Source organism: Ornithorhynchus anatinus, chromosome 14 (assembly GCF_004115215.2).
Source record: "Ornithorhynchus anatinus isolate Pmale09 chromosome 14, mOrnAna1.pri.v4, whole genome shotgun sequence".
NCBI lineage: Eukaryota > Metazoa > Chordata > Mammalia > Monotremata > Ornithorhynchidae > Ornithorhynchus > Ornithorhynchus anatinus.
In genome coordinates, this window is record NC_041741.1 from 10,477,998 (window position 1) to 10,496,014 (window position 18,017).

General features: G+C 40.2%; 1 protein-coding gene across 3 annotated transcripts in view; it reads right to left on the reverse strand.

The window, feature by feature from the left end:
• Positions 1 to 8,978: 8,978 nt before the first annotated feature.
• The window catches only part of PRKD1 (protein kinase D1), a 165,507-nt gene continuing 156,468 nt past the window's right edge, over positions 8,979 to 18,017 (reverse strand). For all 3 annotated transcript variants that reach the window (XM_029079057.1, XM_029079058.1, XM_001512942.6), the window contains 2 exons: positions 11,138 to 11,223; positions 8,979 to 9,967 (listed from right to left, as the gene is read on the reverse strand). In XM_029079057.1, coding sequence (XP_028934890.1) covers positions 9,749 to 9,967; positions 11,138 to 11,223 — 305 coding nt within the window. In that variant the 3' untranslated portion in view covers positions 8,979 to 9,748. The remainder of the gene's footprint in view (positions 9,968 to 11,137; positions 11,224 to 18,017) is intronic.

Genomic DNA, 18,017 nt, shown 5'->3' on the forward strand with positions numbered 1-18,017 from the left:
TCTACTGATGTCCAGGCATGAGAGAGAGAATTAGGACAGGAAAGGCAATTATTGTGATATTCAGATTTATTCTGAATGGATCCTGACAGGATTTGCTGGATTGGGTAGGCTCACATGGAATAATAATAATGATAATATTTGTTAAGAGCTTACTATGTGCCAAACACTATACAAAGTATTAAGGTAAATAGAAAATTATCAGGTCTGACACAGTCTCTGTCCCACATGGGGCTCACAGTTGAAGGTGGAGGGAGGATAGGTATTGAATCCCCATACAACTGTCTCTTTGGAAAAATGGAAATTGGCATAAAACTTCCCTAATATAATGGAGGAGCAGTGTGGCCTAGTGGAAAGAGCACAAGCCTGGGAGTCAGAGAACCTGGGTTCTAATCCCAGCTGCACCACTTACCAGCAGGATGACTTGGGCAAGTCACTTAATTTATCTGTGCCTCAGTTTCTTCACCTGTAAAATCCCTATTCTCTCTATGCAATTACCTTGTATCTAGCCCACTGCTTAGAACAGTACTTGACACACAGTAAAGGCTTAAAAATTCCACACTTACAATTATTATAACGATGATGACGACAACAAAGAAATTCCATGTTGGTTGCTCAAGGTAATATGACCTTTCTCTTATTGGGTTTGGGGTCCTATAGATTGCAGTATCCCCCTAAATAAATAATATGGGAGAAATGCAGCTCATGCTATAGTACTGTTTCCTTTACTATTTTCATAGTCACCCTGTGCCTTGATAACCCTTTCCTCTAAATGAGGAATAAGCTCAAGGTCAGCAGGAGATTAGGAATAGTCTGCTCTGTAGGGGGTTGTGGCCCTTTTATTTTCTGTTCTCAGGCAGATGGGAGAATAGTGCTTGAAAATGTATTAGATCCCCAGGAAGATGAAACCACATACCCAATCACAATATCAAGAACACCAAAGGACATCTCAAAGAGTGCTCTGAAAGAGTTTATGGGTGAGAAACTGGCAGTCAGAGTGCTTATGCCAACTGACCAGATGCATAATGTCAGATCTGATCAGGCCATTCATCTGTTTTTCATCTTCTATCATTCTGATGGTCTAGGGAAAGGAAAAGAAAAAGATATGTGCTGAAAATAAGTGGAGTTAATTTCCTTTCCCTTGTCTACAATAGGTGGTGTGTGTGTATGCGTGTGTGATTGTGTGTTGTTTTCCCCCTGGAGCATGCATTTCAACTGGCCCTTTTATTTCAGCCCAAATATTGAGGGAGACCAGGAAGGAAGAAGTTTACAATTGTGTATTCCAAATTAGAGGCAATTAGCATGTACTCCGTGCTGTTTCTGAGCCAGAATAAGGAAGCATACAATCATATATTGTTTTAATTTGTATCTTAAAACAGCATGAATTTGATTTGATTCTTTGAAGAGGAAGGCTATCGGTTCCTCTCATTTGCAGGATGACAGAGTTGCTGAAAGGGAATTCGGAGACTTTGTATGCTTGTATTAACCCGAAAGCTGAGCAGCAGAAAAATCATCAGCCAGGCATCAGTTAATATCCAGCCTCTCCTAAATATCCAGTAATTCGTGAACATGCTCATAAGGCAGCTAGAACTTCAGAATGCAGTCTAACAAGAAAAGTATTTCCCTCACACAGATGTTCAGTTTGCAAATGGCAAATAATACCCTGTACCAGGAAGCTTTTCAGCTTGGTGATGAGGAATGTTCTCATTACCCTCTAGAGAGCAAAACCAGGCAGGATTTTCCAAATCCAGGGAATTAGAGTGATTCAGGAGGGCTCCTTTTAGAATGTATCTGGTGAAGAAGTGTGGCAGATGACTGGGAGTTGGGAGACCTGAGTTTTAATCCAGGCTCAACTGCTTACCTGCTGTGTGACCTTGGACAAATGAGTGAACCTCTCTGTGCCCCAGTGTCCTAATGTGTAAAATGGGAATAAAATACCTCTTCTTTCTCCATCTTAGACTTTGAGTCCCATATGGGGAAGGAACTTAACAGTATTGTAAATAACCCAGTGCTTAATACAGTTCTTGAAACGCAGGATGCTCTTCTTGACAAATACCACAATTATTATTATCTATTGCATCATAAGTTTTTCTATCAACATAGTTATGATCAATATTTATCACCTTAAGTCAAGAAGTAGATCGTGGTACTGGGATTCTAGAGGAGGTGGAGTTCTGCTTCATTGACGCCTCATAGCTACAAGGAACCATAGCCTCAATTCCCTGCACTTTCTCCACAGTGCATTGTCTGATAGAGAATAAGCACTCTTCTCTATTTGCTAGCATTTGTGCCATGTTAAAAGTATCAGCGTGGTACACCGGACCGGAAAAGCTTGTATCAACCCCAGCGCTTAGTACAGTGCCTTGCACGTAATAAGTGTTTAACAAATATCAAAAAATAAACCAAAAAAACTGTTAGTAAAATCATTTTCTGGGAAATCATCATTGCCTCATTCAGGGATGTTGATCTGCCTGTCAGAATCATCCTAGAGGATTCTCTTATGAATGGATGTTCTCCGTTAGTAAAATGCATAGGCATCTGTTTGAGGAGTTCAGAAAATTCCTCCTTTCAAACCATCATGTGCGGAAGAGTCAGTCATGCAAATGTCTTGAACATCCACAAGGTGGCAAGGCATACAAATTTACACTGCTGACTGGTTCCTTTCTGTGACGAAGAGCTGAATTTCCTTCCAGTTGCTAGCCCTAATGTGCTCACGTTGAAAAGCAAGGCTATGTAATCACTCTAAAAACGAAGACTTACCTTAAGTACCTTGGTTTCAGATTCACGTGCTTCATATGTTATCTTTCAAAGTTCTAAAAGTTTTCATATTTGTTTAGGCAAATTGAAATAATAGTGAGCAATTTTTGCTATGGATGTGTTGAGTGGATTCCCCCGAGAAGGAAACCTGTCAATGCAAATTTTATTAGGACACCAAAGAGTTTAATAACAGAACCATTTACAAGTGGGCTAGGTTCCAGTTCTGTTCTGCTACTTGTGCACTGTCTTCTATGCTCCCTGAGTTCAAGTCACCCTGGAACATTTCTTCTTTTAAAGGCACATGGCTACCTCTTGGGGAACTAGAAGTAGCCATTGGACCATTAATCCTTTGGGCCTGCACCTCTCTGATCGATTCAATCAAACTGCGTAAATGCAGGAGGGATGAGGGAGTTCATTTAATTCAGATCCTAAAAGGGAATATGATTGTGTGTTTATTAGATCATTCCATCCATTCATTAAAAAAAATCTAGTGGGAAAGGCTAGTGATCGACCACCCGCCCCCCTGCCCCTGCCAACCATACAAATACAAATCTCACAGCTGATCATAACCTCCAAAAATTAGGTGAATGAAATAAGCTTTTTCTCTTTCTGCCCATTCACTGCCCTTTGATCTCTCCTTATAAGAACACTGCTTAGAGCCTCCTATAATCAATTAGTTTGCATTAGTCAATCAGTCAATCATATTTGAGTGCTTACAGTGTGCAGACCACTGTACTACTTGGAAGAATACAGTATAGCAATATAACAGACACATTTCCTGAATTAGATAAATCATTCATCCCAAATGAAAGATTTTATGTATGTTAATATATTTCCAGTAATTGACCAATTTGTAGAGTTGCAGCGGATGTTATTAAATGGAGAAACTGAAACTTGGATGCAAGAGAGGAAGTATTTTAAGAATTTCCCATAGTCAAGAAAAATCAGAGAATGCAACCAGTGAAGGGAGATGGCTACTTCAGGCCTTACTGGAAAATTCAATCTGGATGGTCCATCTTTAAATTAATTAATGGGCATTTCAGCACAGAAGGGGAAAAAAATTGCATTTTCTCTAGATTCTACCATTTATCCCTTTGTGGAAGACAGCGGGTAAAGAGTGAGAAGGTCCATCACAGCATCCACCATGGAGCCAAGTCTGGGGAATGTAAGATCAGGGATCAGTCTCCTCTGTTCCTCTCTAGACTGGAGTGGGCCTGGGTTGATTTGAGTCATCTGCTCCAGGTTAGGGTTTAGAGCAATAGGAGAGCAGCATAGCCTAATGAAGAAAGCCCAGGCCAGAGGACCTGTCTAATCCACCACTTTTCTTCTGTGTGATTTGGGGCAAGACACTTCACTTCTCTGTGCCTGAGTTACTTCATCTGTAAAGTGGGGATTAAGACAGTGAATCCTATAGGAGACTGGGACTGTGTCCAACCCATTTAGACTGTCTCTACTGGTTATACCTTAAAAAGACCTATGCCTCTGACAATAGGCCAGACTCATATGGGTCATTGGTCACCCTAATCTCCTAAGTGTAGTTCATTCATTCATTCAATTGTATTTATTGAGCACTTACTGTGGGCAGAGCACTGTACTAAGTGCTTGGAAAGTACAATTTGGCAACAGATAGAGACAATCCCTACCCAACAATGGGGTCACAGTCTAGAAGGGGGAGACAGACAACTAAACAAAGCAAGTAGGCTTGGATTCCTCTTCAGCATCTGGGGTGGAAATCCACATATAGTGATGGAGTCTTAAAACACAAGTAAGGTCTCTGAAAGGAGACTCTCTGGCCTTCCTGGTTGCCAGCTGGGGATTGAGCTATCCAACCTCTCACAAGCTGCTTGAGCATTATGATGAGGCTTCCCAGTAGAGCTCCCATGTCACCGGGTTTGCTTCCTGTACCTTTGAAGATAGGTTAACGAGATATGATCCCAATCAAGTCTGAGCCTGGAAACCATATTCCTTTCCTAAAAGAAAGTAGCAGTGTTGGGCCCCGGTTCAATCCAGATGGGAAACTGACAGACCATGAGTTCTTGTCCTGACTCCCACCCTGGAGATGTTGACACTCCCTTCTCCAATGCCCCCTCCTCCATACCCCAGCTTATCTATTATCTGCACTGATTCCAATTATTTTTTCTTTGATATGATTGTAAGCTCCTTGAGGGCAGGGATTGTCTACTAAGTCTATGTAATGTACTCCTAGGCTCTGCGCACAGTAAGTGCTGATTTCTGGATGAGAGTTTTGGAGTGGCCTATTTGCCAGAGAATCTAAGTACTCTACAGTATAAACTGAAACAGAATTTAAAAAAAATCGGGAACTTTGTCAGTTAGAAATCTTAATTGATTTCTTCCATTTTACAGAATTTGTAGAAAGGGGAAGTCAAACTATAATCTTTTGCAGTACCTGTGAAAAATGGAAATGCGTAAATGGATGAAAGATCAAGGATAAAGCAGCGATAGAGGAATCAGGCTCTAGCTGGTGAATAAATTACCCAACCACTTGAGAGTGGTGATGCATATTTAGGATGCTAGAATTTAGAAATTACATTTATTTTGAAATAAAACTACACCCACATTTCAGAGTATATCATATAAGGAAGGCCTTGGAAAGAAACTAATACATCTCTACTTTATGGGATACTTTAAAAAAAAAAAAGCATTTTTCACAGGATTCCATTTATTGCATGATGTTCGATATAAAATCTGGGGTGAAGCTACCCCCACATGTAATCTGTTGCTATTCCCATGTTCCTACATAACCAGTAGTAAATGATGATAGTATATATTAATTTTTTACTGTGTGCAGAAAACAGTACTAAGCCCTGGAGACAGTACACAGGTGGGAAATAGACATGATCCCTGTCCCTTGGGGGGCTCCAATGGGTTGAAAACTCCCACGATTATCAGTTTTCCAGATTTTGGAACCAGTATGGGAGCCTCACCATGTTCTTGCTTTACCTTTGTTGCTATTTGTTTCTGTTGGGACACATACTAGAAATGACAGCAAAACACTTTTGGCTTTTATAGAGAAACAGAAGCATCTTGGCCTTGTGGAAAGAGCATGGGCCTGGGCATCAGAAGATCTGGGCTCTAATCCTGATTCCACCAATTCCTTCCTGTGTGACCTTAGGTAAGTCATTTAACTTCTCCGTGTCTCAATTTCCTCAACCATAAAATGAGGATTAAATACCTGTCCTCCCACCTACTTGGACTGAGAACCCCATGAGGGTTAAGTACTGAGCCCAACCTGATTAACTTTGCATCTACTCCAGCGCTAAGAATAGTGCTTAACCCTAGTGATTATATAATAAAAATTATAAAAACAACAAAATATATACGGTCACTTAGACCTTTTGACCGAATCGGGAGGCCAGAGACTAAGGACTGTATGATTGAAAATTCACTACCTGAGTGATGTGTTTCTAAAGATGGGTGCCTGGGATTCTTTTAATTATCAATTTTTGGAGAAGATACTTTAAATAGTCTTGATTTGCTACAGCTATTTCATTTCTTCAATTAAATTCAATGCCATGCTTTAGAAATGAAGTATAGTATCAGATTTTTCAAGTGTAAATTTTTAGTCAGAGGCTGACATAACACAAAATAGTTTGGTCAGCTTCAAAATGGGATGAGAAAAATGGATGATTAGTTCAAATAATGTTAACTCTGCTCCCAAATATGGATGGCATAAAAATAATAGTGAAAACACATTTGCTACCTTTCATTGTTGATGGGACATGAATCATTAGCTTTATTTTTCTAACATTCCCTTTACGAAGGGAATGGTAACAAAAGTATATTGAAAATACGTGTTACAGGAGGTTCAAAGATGGGTTATTCAGATCTATCTGCCCACAAAACAGTTTATCATTCCTGGAAAATTTCACCTAATTGATTCAATCTTAATATCCTAATGATGATGCTTGATTGCAGAAACCATTTGTAGAGCAAAGGAAATGGGACCAGGATGATGAATCATAACTTAATTTTTCTCATCCAAGTTTGTAATTATCAAATTGATCAATGGTATTTATTGAGCACTTTCTGTACCACAGAGCAATGTACTAAGTACTTATAAGAGTGCAGTACAATAGAGTTGGTAGAATCGTTACCAGCTCAGAAGGAGCTTACAGTTTAGAGGGGAAGTCAGACATTAAATTACAGCTGTATATAGAAGTTTGATGTTTTAAGGTCCAGCCTATTGATTCTCTGATGATGGTGTTAAAATTCCCTTGTGTCATCTAATTTATTAGTACACATATATGTATGTCTGAATTACCATTTTGTAAAGTAATCATCTCTGAAAATGAAGTACTGTGTATAGATCCTATAGGAACAACAAGAGTAATTGGCAATGAAATAAAATTTGGGGAAAAAATATTACAATCATTAAGATTTTGCTGCCATTTCCAGCATTTAAAAAATGATTACTCTGTTCAACTCTTGAAAAAGGTGTTTGTTTTTTTACTCACTTTAATAATTTTACTAATGAAAAAACACAAATTGTTGAATTGAACTGTCAGCTTGAAGATCTTTAGCTTAAAAAAACTGGACATAATAGCATGTCATCTCTAGTACTGATTCTTCTGAGAAGTAAAATACATAATTATGCAGTAGTTATAATAATAATAGTGGTAAGTGCTTGCTAGTCAAGCACCATCCTAAGCATCGAGGTACATAAGATAATCAAGTCCCATATGGGGCTCAGAGTCTAGGTAGAAGGGAGAACAGGGAGAATCACCATTTTGCAGATGTTGGAACGGAGAAGTGAAATGACTTGTCCTAGGTCATACAGCAGACTTGTGGTGGAATCAGGATTAGAACCCGGGTCCTCTGACTTCCAGGACTGCACTCTTGCCATTAGGCCACGCATCTTCTATCAAATACCTGAAATATAAGTGTTTACCATAAAATTCTGAGAAACAATTTTCTTTTTTTGTCAAAGTACTTCAAGTAATCCTTCTAGGGGTTTTCCATTGCACTGCCTACTTTTTAGAAATGTTTGTGCTGATTTTCTTAGGCACCGTATTCATCTGGGCTCCCACCATCTGTCTCTCTCTTCTCCACAGTTTTTGTAGCCTTACTGCCTGAGTTGGTGTGGTTTTAGACAGGACTTGTTAATCACAGATGCCTTCGGAAATCAAAAACAAGAGCAAAAGGAGAGATAGAATAGTTTCAATTCTTTAGCCCTTCTGTCTGATTTCCTTTAGGTATGGACCCCATGAATCTGTACTTGTTTTCATGGTTAGTCAGTTCTTTGCATACCAAAGAGTCTCAAAACCTGGAACTTAGGCTGGGTCCTAATTGGTTCTAGTAAATAGAATAGACAGATGTGATGTGGAACATGATTCTTGCTGTCTCCTCTTAGCAATAATGAGGAAATGTTTGTGAAATGTTTTGATATCCTTTAAAAGGTGCTACACTAATATAAAGGGATGCTATTACCAGACAGTATTTTTTCTCTGCTTATATAATGGAGTTTATGAGAATCCTCACTTTTAAGCTACTTTTCATGAATTGTAAAAAAACAAAAAAGATAAACACGAATCTGAAATGAAGCACAATGTTAATGAGGCAAAAACTTTATAATTAATTTAAAACACCATCTTGTCCAAAAAAATGATCTCTAATGATGTTTACACACAGATGCCCTAAAATTGTACAAAATCAAAGTGTGTTACTCCTCAGTGTGCTGCTAGTGACAAAATTCAGATAGTTAATGCTCAAAAATAGGTCTGGCTTAACCAGGTGTCTGAGAACATATCTCTCTGGCTGTCACCAAAATAAGGCCGTGTGTTTTACACTGAAGTGACTGTTGGACGTCTTTCAGGTTTTATGTATCTTTTAGATTTCTCTGGAAAATTAGCTTGGGTCTGGAGACAAAATCCCAGTATCTGGTTTTGGTGGTGCCATTGATATGCTGGGAGATGTTGGGATGTCTGTCTCAGGGGTCATTGCTGTGTTTTTTTTGGTTTGTTTACTGCAGAACCTAGGAAGATTATGAGGCTATTCCAGGAAAAGCAACCATCAGAAACAACCCCACAGATAATTAAATTCACAAACTTTCTCAAAACTTACAATCTAAGTTTGTCCATCCATCTTGCACCATTCATCTTGCCCAGAGGAACATCTTCTTCCTGGGAGTCAGAGGCTCAAGGTTGAGGATGAATGTTTTCTCAAGGGCCCTGAGCCCTAGAGCATTCACTGTTGATGGACACGCATTTTGACAAGACTTTTTATTGAAAATCATACACAAAGGCAAAACAGGTTCTTTAGCTGCTAAATTTACATGGTACAGCAGAATGTTGTAAGAAAAGGGAAATATAACTGACAGATTCAGCAGTTTACATTACTAAGGCATTTGGCGGAAGAGCAGCTTGCCCTGTACGTGGGTTGTGTATATGTGAATGACTTGAACATATAGGAGTATACTCAAGACACACAGAAAAGGTATCTGAATTGAAACCGCACAGTAGATGTACTTGTGTTTTAGTATTTCGCCTCAACAGATTTTGTTTTTCTCATCAAATAAACCCTTCCTCCAAGTAAGTTTAAGGATTGTTCATAGAACAGCGGTAATAATCCACTCTTCAAGAGTTTGCTTACATTACAGTATGAACGGTGAGCACAAAACGGAAATATTTCATGGGAAGGCTCTCTCTCTTACCAAAATAAGGCTCAAGTAAGAAAACACTGATTTGCAAAGGCACAGTGGAGACAGGTTTAATGCATTAAATATAACATGAATCATTCACAATAACAAGTTTAGTGTTTCAGGGAACTTTTGTTAATACAACACAGTTGGTCACACAAAATACAAATGCTTCTGTTGATTTGTCTTGGCAACTCAGATGCATCAACAGTGCTAACAGTTTAACAGCTTTGTTCCCATCTGACAGAAAATAATGGCAGTTCTGCAAGGCAAATGTTAAACCTGACCGTATGTATTTATTAATTCCACAGTGTTTTGACAGATTATAGGGGATGTAGCTTAGAGGATGCTGACGCGCTGACTGAGGGCTTTCATATCTGTTTCCTCAGGCTCAAGAGCTTCATTGAGGTTGGAACTCTGGCTGAGAAAGTGCTCTGGATACTGCAGGCTCCGTTCTCTTGCATACTGCTCCCACCGGGAGTCATCGCTTTCGTGGGTGATGTAGCGTTCTCCCATCTTGCATTCCAGCTCACGTAAATCTAACCAGGTCTGATAGTCCTGGGTTCGAACAACAAGACAGAAGGCAACCTAAAACACTGATCTGCACAAAAATCCGTAAGACAGGTTTGATCTCCTGGCCTGGAGGGAAGAACCCGGGTCTGGGAGTCAAGAGACCTGGGTTCAAAGTACCAGCTCCACTAATAATGTTGGTATTTGTTAAGCGCTTACTATGTGCCGAGCACTGTTCTAAGCGCTGGGGGAGATACAGGGTAATCAGGTTGTCTCACGTGAGGCTCACAGTTAATCCCCATTTTACAGATGAGGGAACTGAGGCACAGAGAAGTTAAGTGACTTGCCCACACTACCAGACCTGCTGGGTGAGACTTGGAGCAACTCACTTGAAATCTCTCTGGGCTTCAGTTTTTCCATCTGTAAAATGGCGATAAGATAGAATGCGAACCCCAGGTGGGATGGGGCCGGATCGGTGTCTCAATCTTGCATCTACCCTAGCGCTTTGCACATAGTAAGTGCTGGATGCAGCCACCTTCTCACCAAATGATGGTTGTCTGTTTTACTTAGTATGCAAATATGCAGTCATGTTGTCACGCCTGTTCGTTTCCAGAAATATTCTTAATATTGAAGGCGATGAGAGAGCGAGCTCTCAGATTGAAACTGCCACCAATTTACAGGCAAATAACTACGTGAATTACCACTAGGCATGTGAGGAAGTGCAAAGAGCCCAGGTTTTGAAACTGTTTCCCTGCATGAGCATATGGGCATGTGTTTGGGCAATTATCTGCTTTGCACATGCAGATGGCTTGGAAATTTGTCCCTTAAAGCGTTGAAACGCCCCCCTGATTTCTCATTCCTATGAGGAAGGGGTAGTAAGTTAACTCTTGTGCACAAAGGATATGAAAATAATTTCCATTTAATTTGAGGCTGATGCCACATTTCAGACTGTTTGCCCTGATCACCTCATCTCTACCCCAGCACTTGGCCCAGTGCTTGGCACATGGTGCTTAAGTACTATTATTATCATTAAATAATATTATTATTGTTTACAGAAATCACCTGACCCCCAAATTGAGCCCCACTTCTAAATAAAGCTTCATATTCCCAGAAGCACTCTATATTCCATTCAGGGATCCAAAGGGAGGTTGGAAAGTAAAAGCCCAAAAAGAAAATGATATCTTGCAGAAAGAGAAAACCCTATAATTGTCTCTTTACCTGGAGCCAGGGGTGACTTAGAGTTTTATCCACACTGTAGCGTTTCCTCATTTTCACTTGCAAGAGATTATTGATGAGATCAATTGCTGAAAATGCAAAGCACATATTTGCAATTTAGAAAGTGTGGTGTAAATGATCATTAATACAAACTGATGAAAAATGTATCTGGCACCTAAATTAATTTCCTTTTCTTTTTTTAACCAGGAATTTCCAGGAAAACAGACATCAGCAATGACGTGGAAAATGGTCCTCTAAATACCAGTGGATTTGGGAATTCCAAATGAGGACCATTTCCTCTTTACATCTCATCTTTGGGTTTCAAGAAGCCAAATGCAGCCAGTAACATGGGGAGCACCTAGCATTCTTAATTTTAACCTGAAGAGACATAATTTCTGTTGATCCCGATGACAGTTCAGTCAAGAGGCTAATGACTCTATTTCAAATTTTTTTTCTTTCACCTAAATTCAGTCCTACTCCCCTCTACCCCACTTGATATATGCTTTTGGCCAAAGACAGTTTGGGGTCCTGGGTTTAGGCACAACATTGCAGCCAGTGTGATGACATTTGAAAAGAGCTTTGGATTGTACAGTCAAAGTCCAGACAATCTAAGCTGTGATTGGGATCTGAAGACCATCTGGTAAGAAATTCCACAGCCCTGAATTCCCTCCAGTCTTCTGCCCACCTCTCTAATTGCATCCTACCACCTTCTTCATTTCCTTTGCTGAAGGGGCCTCTGTTTTCCCCTGGTCTTTTTGCCACCCTGCCTCCTGACTTCCCTCTGGGCAGAATCACTACCATTCCTCACCTTGGCCTCTGCTTTTGTTTTTCCACCTCCACATTCCAGCTCTCTGCCTTCCTCTGTTGCCGGGCAACGCCAGGAAGCTCATCTATTGAGCTGCAGCCAAAGGCTACAAGCTATAAACCAGAAATGAGTAAAAACCTTCCACTCTTTTGCCCTCTCATCCCTGTGTTGCTCTTGTCCTGGCAACCCCCAGCCTCCAAGAGCTTGCTTTCTCCTCCCCTATACTTATGCAGCTGGAAGATCTAGAGGAAATCCAGACAGCTCAGCCACTACCAATGCTCTCTGTCATGCTCTAAACTCTATTTCCATCTGCAGAAAAACACTATTCCTCCCTTACTGCCATACTCACAGCCCCCCCACTATTCTAGAACTTACTCTGCCTCCTGATGCACCCAGTGGCCTTCTCTCCTCCCTCTCTTCTTCTAGTTAAGTTTCACTACTTTATTGAAAAGACAGAGGACAGCAGAGGCAAACTTTCCAAGAGTTCTCTTTGCCTCTCCAAAGTTCTTCTACCCCCTTCTTACAGTCTCTTCCTTCCCAGCTATCTTTCAAGAGGCCAGTCTTCTGCCTAATGTTTAATTCTGTTTAATTTTTCAGTCTGAGGCTTCTACCCTAGCCTTGGGGAGGCAGCATTGCCCAGTGGAAAGAGCACGGGAGTGAGAATCAGGAGATCCACATTCTAATCCTAGCTCTGTCTCTGTCTGACTTTGGGTAAGTCACTTGATCTTTCTGTGCTCAGTTTCCTCATCTGTAAAATGGGCATTAAATACCTGATCTCTTTACCTTATATTGTGGACCCTCTTATTTTTGTTGTTTCTAAAGGTACAAGCATTATTTCTTTCTCTCATTCAGGTTTTATCTTTGCTTCAGAGCAGACAACTTGGTAATTCACTAATCATACTTTTCTTGGCATTGCAACGCTTAGTATCCATGGTCCTGATTATCTTGTGACTACCTCAGCACTTAGCACAGCTCTCTGGCATATGTTAAGTACCTAATGCACACAATTAGTATTAGTGGTATTAATCCTTCTCATTTTAAATATTTGCTCCCACCCCTCTCCCCTCTTTACCACTACCTTTGACTTCTCCCTTCAAATAAGCCTAAATCTCCACCATCTCAAAAAGACCATCCTTCAACCCCCAGCTATCATCCAATCACCATGCTCCCATTCCTCGATGATGGAATAGTTTTTGGATTTAAAAAAATAAATTTACAACAAAGCCAGAAATGTATTGTAAATACCTTGTACCTCCTCAAGCCTGTGACCAAATGGAGGCTTACTGAAATCTGTGTTGTGATGTACTGGTCAAGCTAAGGATGATGTGTATTGTGTTGCAATGCCAAGAAAAGCATGATCATTGAATTATATAAAGTTATCAGCTCTGGAGCATATAAAATAAAGATAAAGCCAGAATAAGGGAAATAGCTCTATAATATAAATAGCTCTATTACCTTTAGAAACAACAAATTCTCTGGCATTTTGATGTCATTTTTAATATCAATACCATATATTGAGCACCCAGTCAGTGCTGAACACTGTACAAAATACATGGAAGACTGTTACTGAGCATTTACTTTGTGTAGAGCACTGCACTAAACGTTTAGGAGAGTACAATATAACAGAGTTAACAGACATGTTCTCTGTCCATAACAAACTTCAGTATTACAATCTAACATAAGAAAATGTTCTCTTAAAAATCATTACAAACATTTCTTCTTGTAAAGGGTTACGATTGTGAATTAATACAGTGATCAAATGTATTTTCCCAGAAGGATTTCTGGAAAGGGACAACACATCAGTTGGACTTCACCGACACGTAAGTGATTCCCCATTAGAATGTCCTGGGTGGTGAGTTCCTTCAAGGGTTCCAAATCAGTGTGGTTAGCCCAGTGAGTTATTGTTCCTTTCTGCTTATAAACACTGGGCATGGGCGACCAGCATTCTGGGAAACATTCCATGCTTTTCTAAAGCCCAGTTAAATATACATCTCCTTAGCCTCCTTGATGGTAAACAAAATGAAATAAACTCAAAAACGGTCAAAATCGCATCCTCCCCAACAGGGCCCTTAATTATATTTCAATTCAATACTATGAGCATTTATTGGAGCCGGCCTGGCCTGTGGCAGTGAATGAGAAGCTGTCACCTGGAAGATGCCATAGGTTGGCGGGTGGAGGAGACTGAAACTTTTTACAGATGATTTTAGGATTGGAAATACTGAATTGTTTATCTGGCATGATTCGGAAGTCCTGTTAGCCTAAGAAGTCTCCATCAACAAAATATCCCTGGAGAGAAAATGAAACTGCAGGGCAAAGGGGAAGCAGCTCCTCAGGGTACTCCAGGAAAATGATCACTCTGATTGGGGGATCTTAATTAGGATGTTTAAGGACCCTTAGGGGTTTTGTTCAGAATCAAGGTAAATTGAATATCTTGCAATACAATAACCTAGTCAAAGAGCTGAGTCCTCTTTCACTGAAGGATTGTAGAGGAGTAACAGTCTGTTGATGTATGCACAGCAGTGTTCAAACTCTCCCTATATTGAGATCATGTCTCATTGTTATCAGTAATTATTGAGCACTTACTAATTCAGGATTCCCAGAGTGTGTAAATATCAGTTAATGACTTCCATCCTGATTCCTCATCTTTTCAGAGTTACCAACATTTTTTCCCTCTCTTAGTACCTTGAAAATAATTTCCCTTTATTTCCCTGCCATGGATGATAACTCTTCACTTTTTTTATCTTTTTTCTTTTTAATTTTAGAACCCATTTCCTAGAGACAAGGTATTTCATTTCTCTTCTATGGTATGTGGTTGAGTTTCAAGTTTTAGATAGCCTCAACACATCTTTACCCAAAACATTCATTGAACTCCAGCCTCTCCTACCCGGTTGGGTTTTCCTGAATTCTCTGGCAGTGGTTCACTGATCCCTCTCTGCAGCAGGCAGTTTAATGGTGGAAATAATCTGTTGACAGATCAATCAGTTCATTAACATTCAGCAGGCTCACTGGACTGGCAAACTCCCTGGATTGTTACAAACACAGTTTAATGATCAAAATGACAATTGTTCTTCCTTTTGTCTAGAAAACCAAAGATCTTTGGGTCTCATCATCTCCCTGCTTATTTTCCTGGGTTATTTTTCATCCAAAAATGTAGTCTGAAAACAACTTGAGAACAATATATAATGAGAGACCTACAGCTGTTCTCTTTTACAGATAGGAGTGACTTCCAGCTGAAATGCATTCAGGAGCATTTAGTGAGCTGGCTCCCCATGAGTTTAGAAGACACACGTTTAAAATCTGAAGCTGGAGTTATTTCACTTTATTTGCTGTATGGCTTTTTGATTAGTGATCCGATTTCTCATCCCCACAGAAAAATTAAATTATGGCAACATGGAGATCACCAAACTGATGAAGTGTGACTGGGAATCCTCAGTAAATCAGGCCCTACTTTGCCGTAACGGTTCTGTGGATACAAGACGTAAGTATTCACCACTGTGAAAAGCTTAATGAAACTAACTGGGAATGGGAAATTATCCTTTATTAATTTGAAAATGAATCATACTGTGGTGTCCCTGGAGACTAGAATACCACAGTTAGACTGAATCCAAATTCCTAACTGTTCACAATAGCTCTTCAACCAACGCCCCCAGGAGCTGACTTTTATCCTTTTCCTTCTTATGCATGGGAAGCCAAGGAGTTCCTTTCTGAAGGAAAATTCTTGTTGGCATCAGCTAACCTTGTGACTGGAGAGAAGAGAGGTGACAGCCCAGTGGGAGGCTTAGCAACAGACACTTCAACCAAATCACCTGTGGATGTTGAAATTGATCTTCTGTTTGCAAGAGTAGGGGTTTATTTGAGACAATTTCCTGCTTTTGTATTTGTGTTTATTGCCAACATATACCTCTATACTATCATCAAAAGCATTTTGGGTAGTGCAGGATGTGGAAGTTAGCAGTTTTTCCAATTCCAGTTTTCCTCAAATCTCCTACAAGTTGCACTTCTAAAAATAGTCAAATGCTGGAAATGCATATATTACTCTGGCTTTTGTCTCTAAAACCTGCCCATTCTTTAGCCCTGGAGCCAAAGCACTATCCATGGACTGGCCCTGCCAACTTTAAATTCCTCCTCATTTGATTTCCTGAGTTTTGCTTTTTTCTGTTCAGTCTGTTCAGACTGCAATTGCCAGAATAATTTCCCTCCCACCACTCTGACCTTACTCTCTTTCACATTCTATCATCCCCTTTGTGTTTAAAGGCAGATGCTTGGCCTCTCTTTCATCATGTTGATCTCACTTCCATCTCCTACTTTTCCTCTGTTTACCAGGGTTTGATGCTCCACTGGTTCAGTCTTCCCTCCCCACCTTCATAAGATCTGTCATCCTCATTACAGGAGCTAAGGCTCCCCATCTTTTCATCATATTCATGCTCCTCCTTTCGTAAACCCTGGGAAAAACCCATTTATTTACTGAATTTTCCATTAGTCACCTGTCCTGAAGATTTCCCCATCAAAAGAGAGGCATATTTAGAGAAATATGCCTTGAAGGAAGAGAAAGAACCTCTAGAGAAGCAGAATGGTGGTAATGCAAAGAGCCCAGGACTGGGAGGCAGGAGACCCAGGTTCTAATCCCAGCCTGAACATCTGCCATCTCGGTGCTTCAGTTTCCCCATCTTTAAAAGAAGGGATTAAAATATCCACTCTTGCTCCCCTTTAGACTCTGAGCACCATATCAGACTGGAACTGCATTTGGGCTGACTGTTGTATCTACCCCAGTACTTGAGTGCTTAGCACACGGTGCTTAACAAATGCCACAATTTTTTATTATTATCTTGCTTCTTTTGTACTCTCTCAGGTGCTTAGAACAGTGCTTCACCCAGGTAGGTGTACCATCACTGGACAGGAGAAATGAAGACAGAAAAGGGTAATACTAAACCACCCTGACTTTAGAAATTTAATGACTTCCAGCGATGGTATTTATACATCTGGATTACTTTGGTTTAATTTGAATCTCTGATAATCTGGGGAGCATACTAATGTCTTGCTCTGTTCTTAGTACAGAGCATCAAATACCAAGGGAGTTGAATGCCACAAATGGGAGACAAAACACAAGCAATTAAGATGGTTAAGTATAATGAAAAACATAGCTACAGTGATGCACTGACTCATGATAGGAAACATGACAAAAGTCTGATGCCTGCAGCAAACTAGCATCCCCATGGCCTCTAGGTAGTAACCCCACCTCCCTCCCTGCCAGAGCACTTTTGGACATATCTTTAAGCTCTCTTGCTTCCCCCTACCTATAGTTTATTTTAATGTCTTAATAATAATAATGTTGGTATTTGTTAAGCGCTTACTATGTGCCGAGCACTGTTCTAAGCGCTGGGGTTGACATAGGGGAATCAGGTTGTCCCACGTGGGGCTCACAGTCTTAATCCCCATTTTACAGATGAGGGAACTGAGGCACGGAGAAGTTAAGTGACTTGCCCACAGTCACACAGCCGACAAGTGGCAGAGCTGGGATTCGAACTCATGAGCCCTGACTCCAAAGCCCGTGCTCTTTCCACTGAGCCATGCTGCTTCCTTCCCCTAGATTGCAAATCATTTGAGGTCAGGGACATGCCTATTACCTATTCTTCTTTTCAGTGCTCTGCCCACAGTAAGTGCTCAATAAATGCTATTTCTTAATCAGCTGCCTTTTCTAATATCAATTCTGTGCAGAATTTATGTCAGGAGGCAAGATTCTCATAAATGTTCAGAGGTTAATAAACTGTGATCTTTTGATTTGCCAGCATGGATCAAATGAATCATACATCAACAAATTCTGAAGTGCTAGAAGGCAGCTTCACAAATCTCAGATGACATCACCTGAAACTTAATTATTTTTCCTTCATCACTTCATTTCTCCCTAACATCTCCACCTTCTCCTTGATCTTTCTTTCAGTATTAACTTTACTTCAAATTGTTCCTCAAATATATTTTGTCATTCCTTGAAGCAGCTACCTTCAAAAATGTCTTTGTTCAGTTGCTTTGAATGTCTGCGTCCACAATGGAACAGAAAACTCACAGAGGGAAGGATGGTTC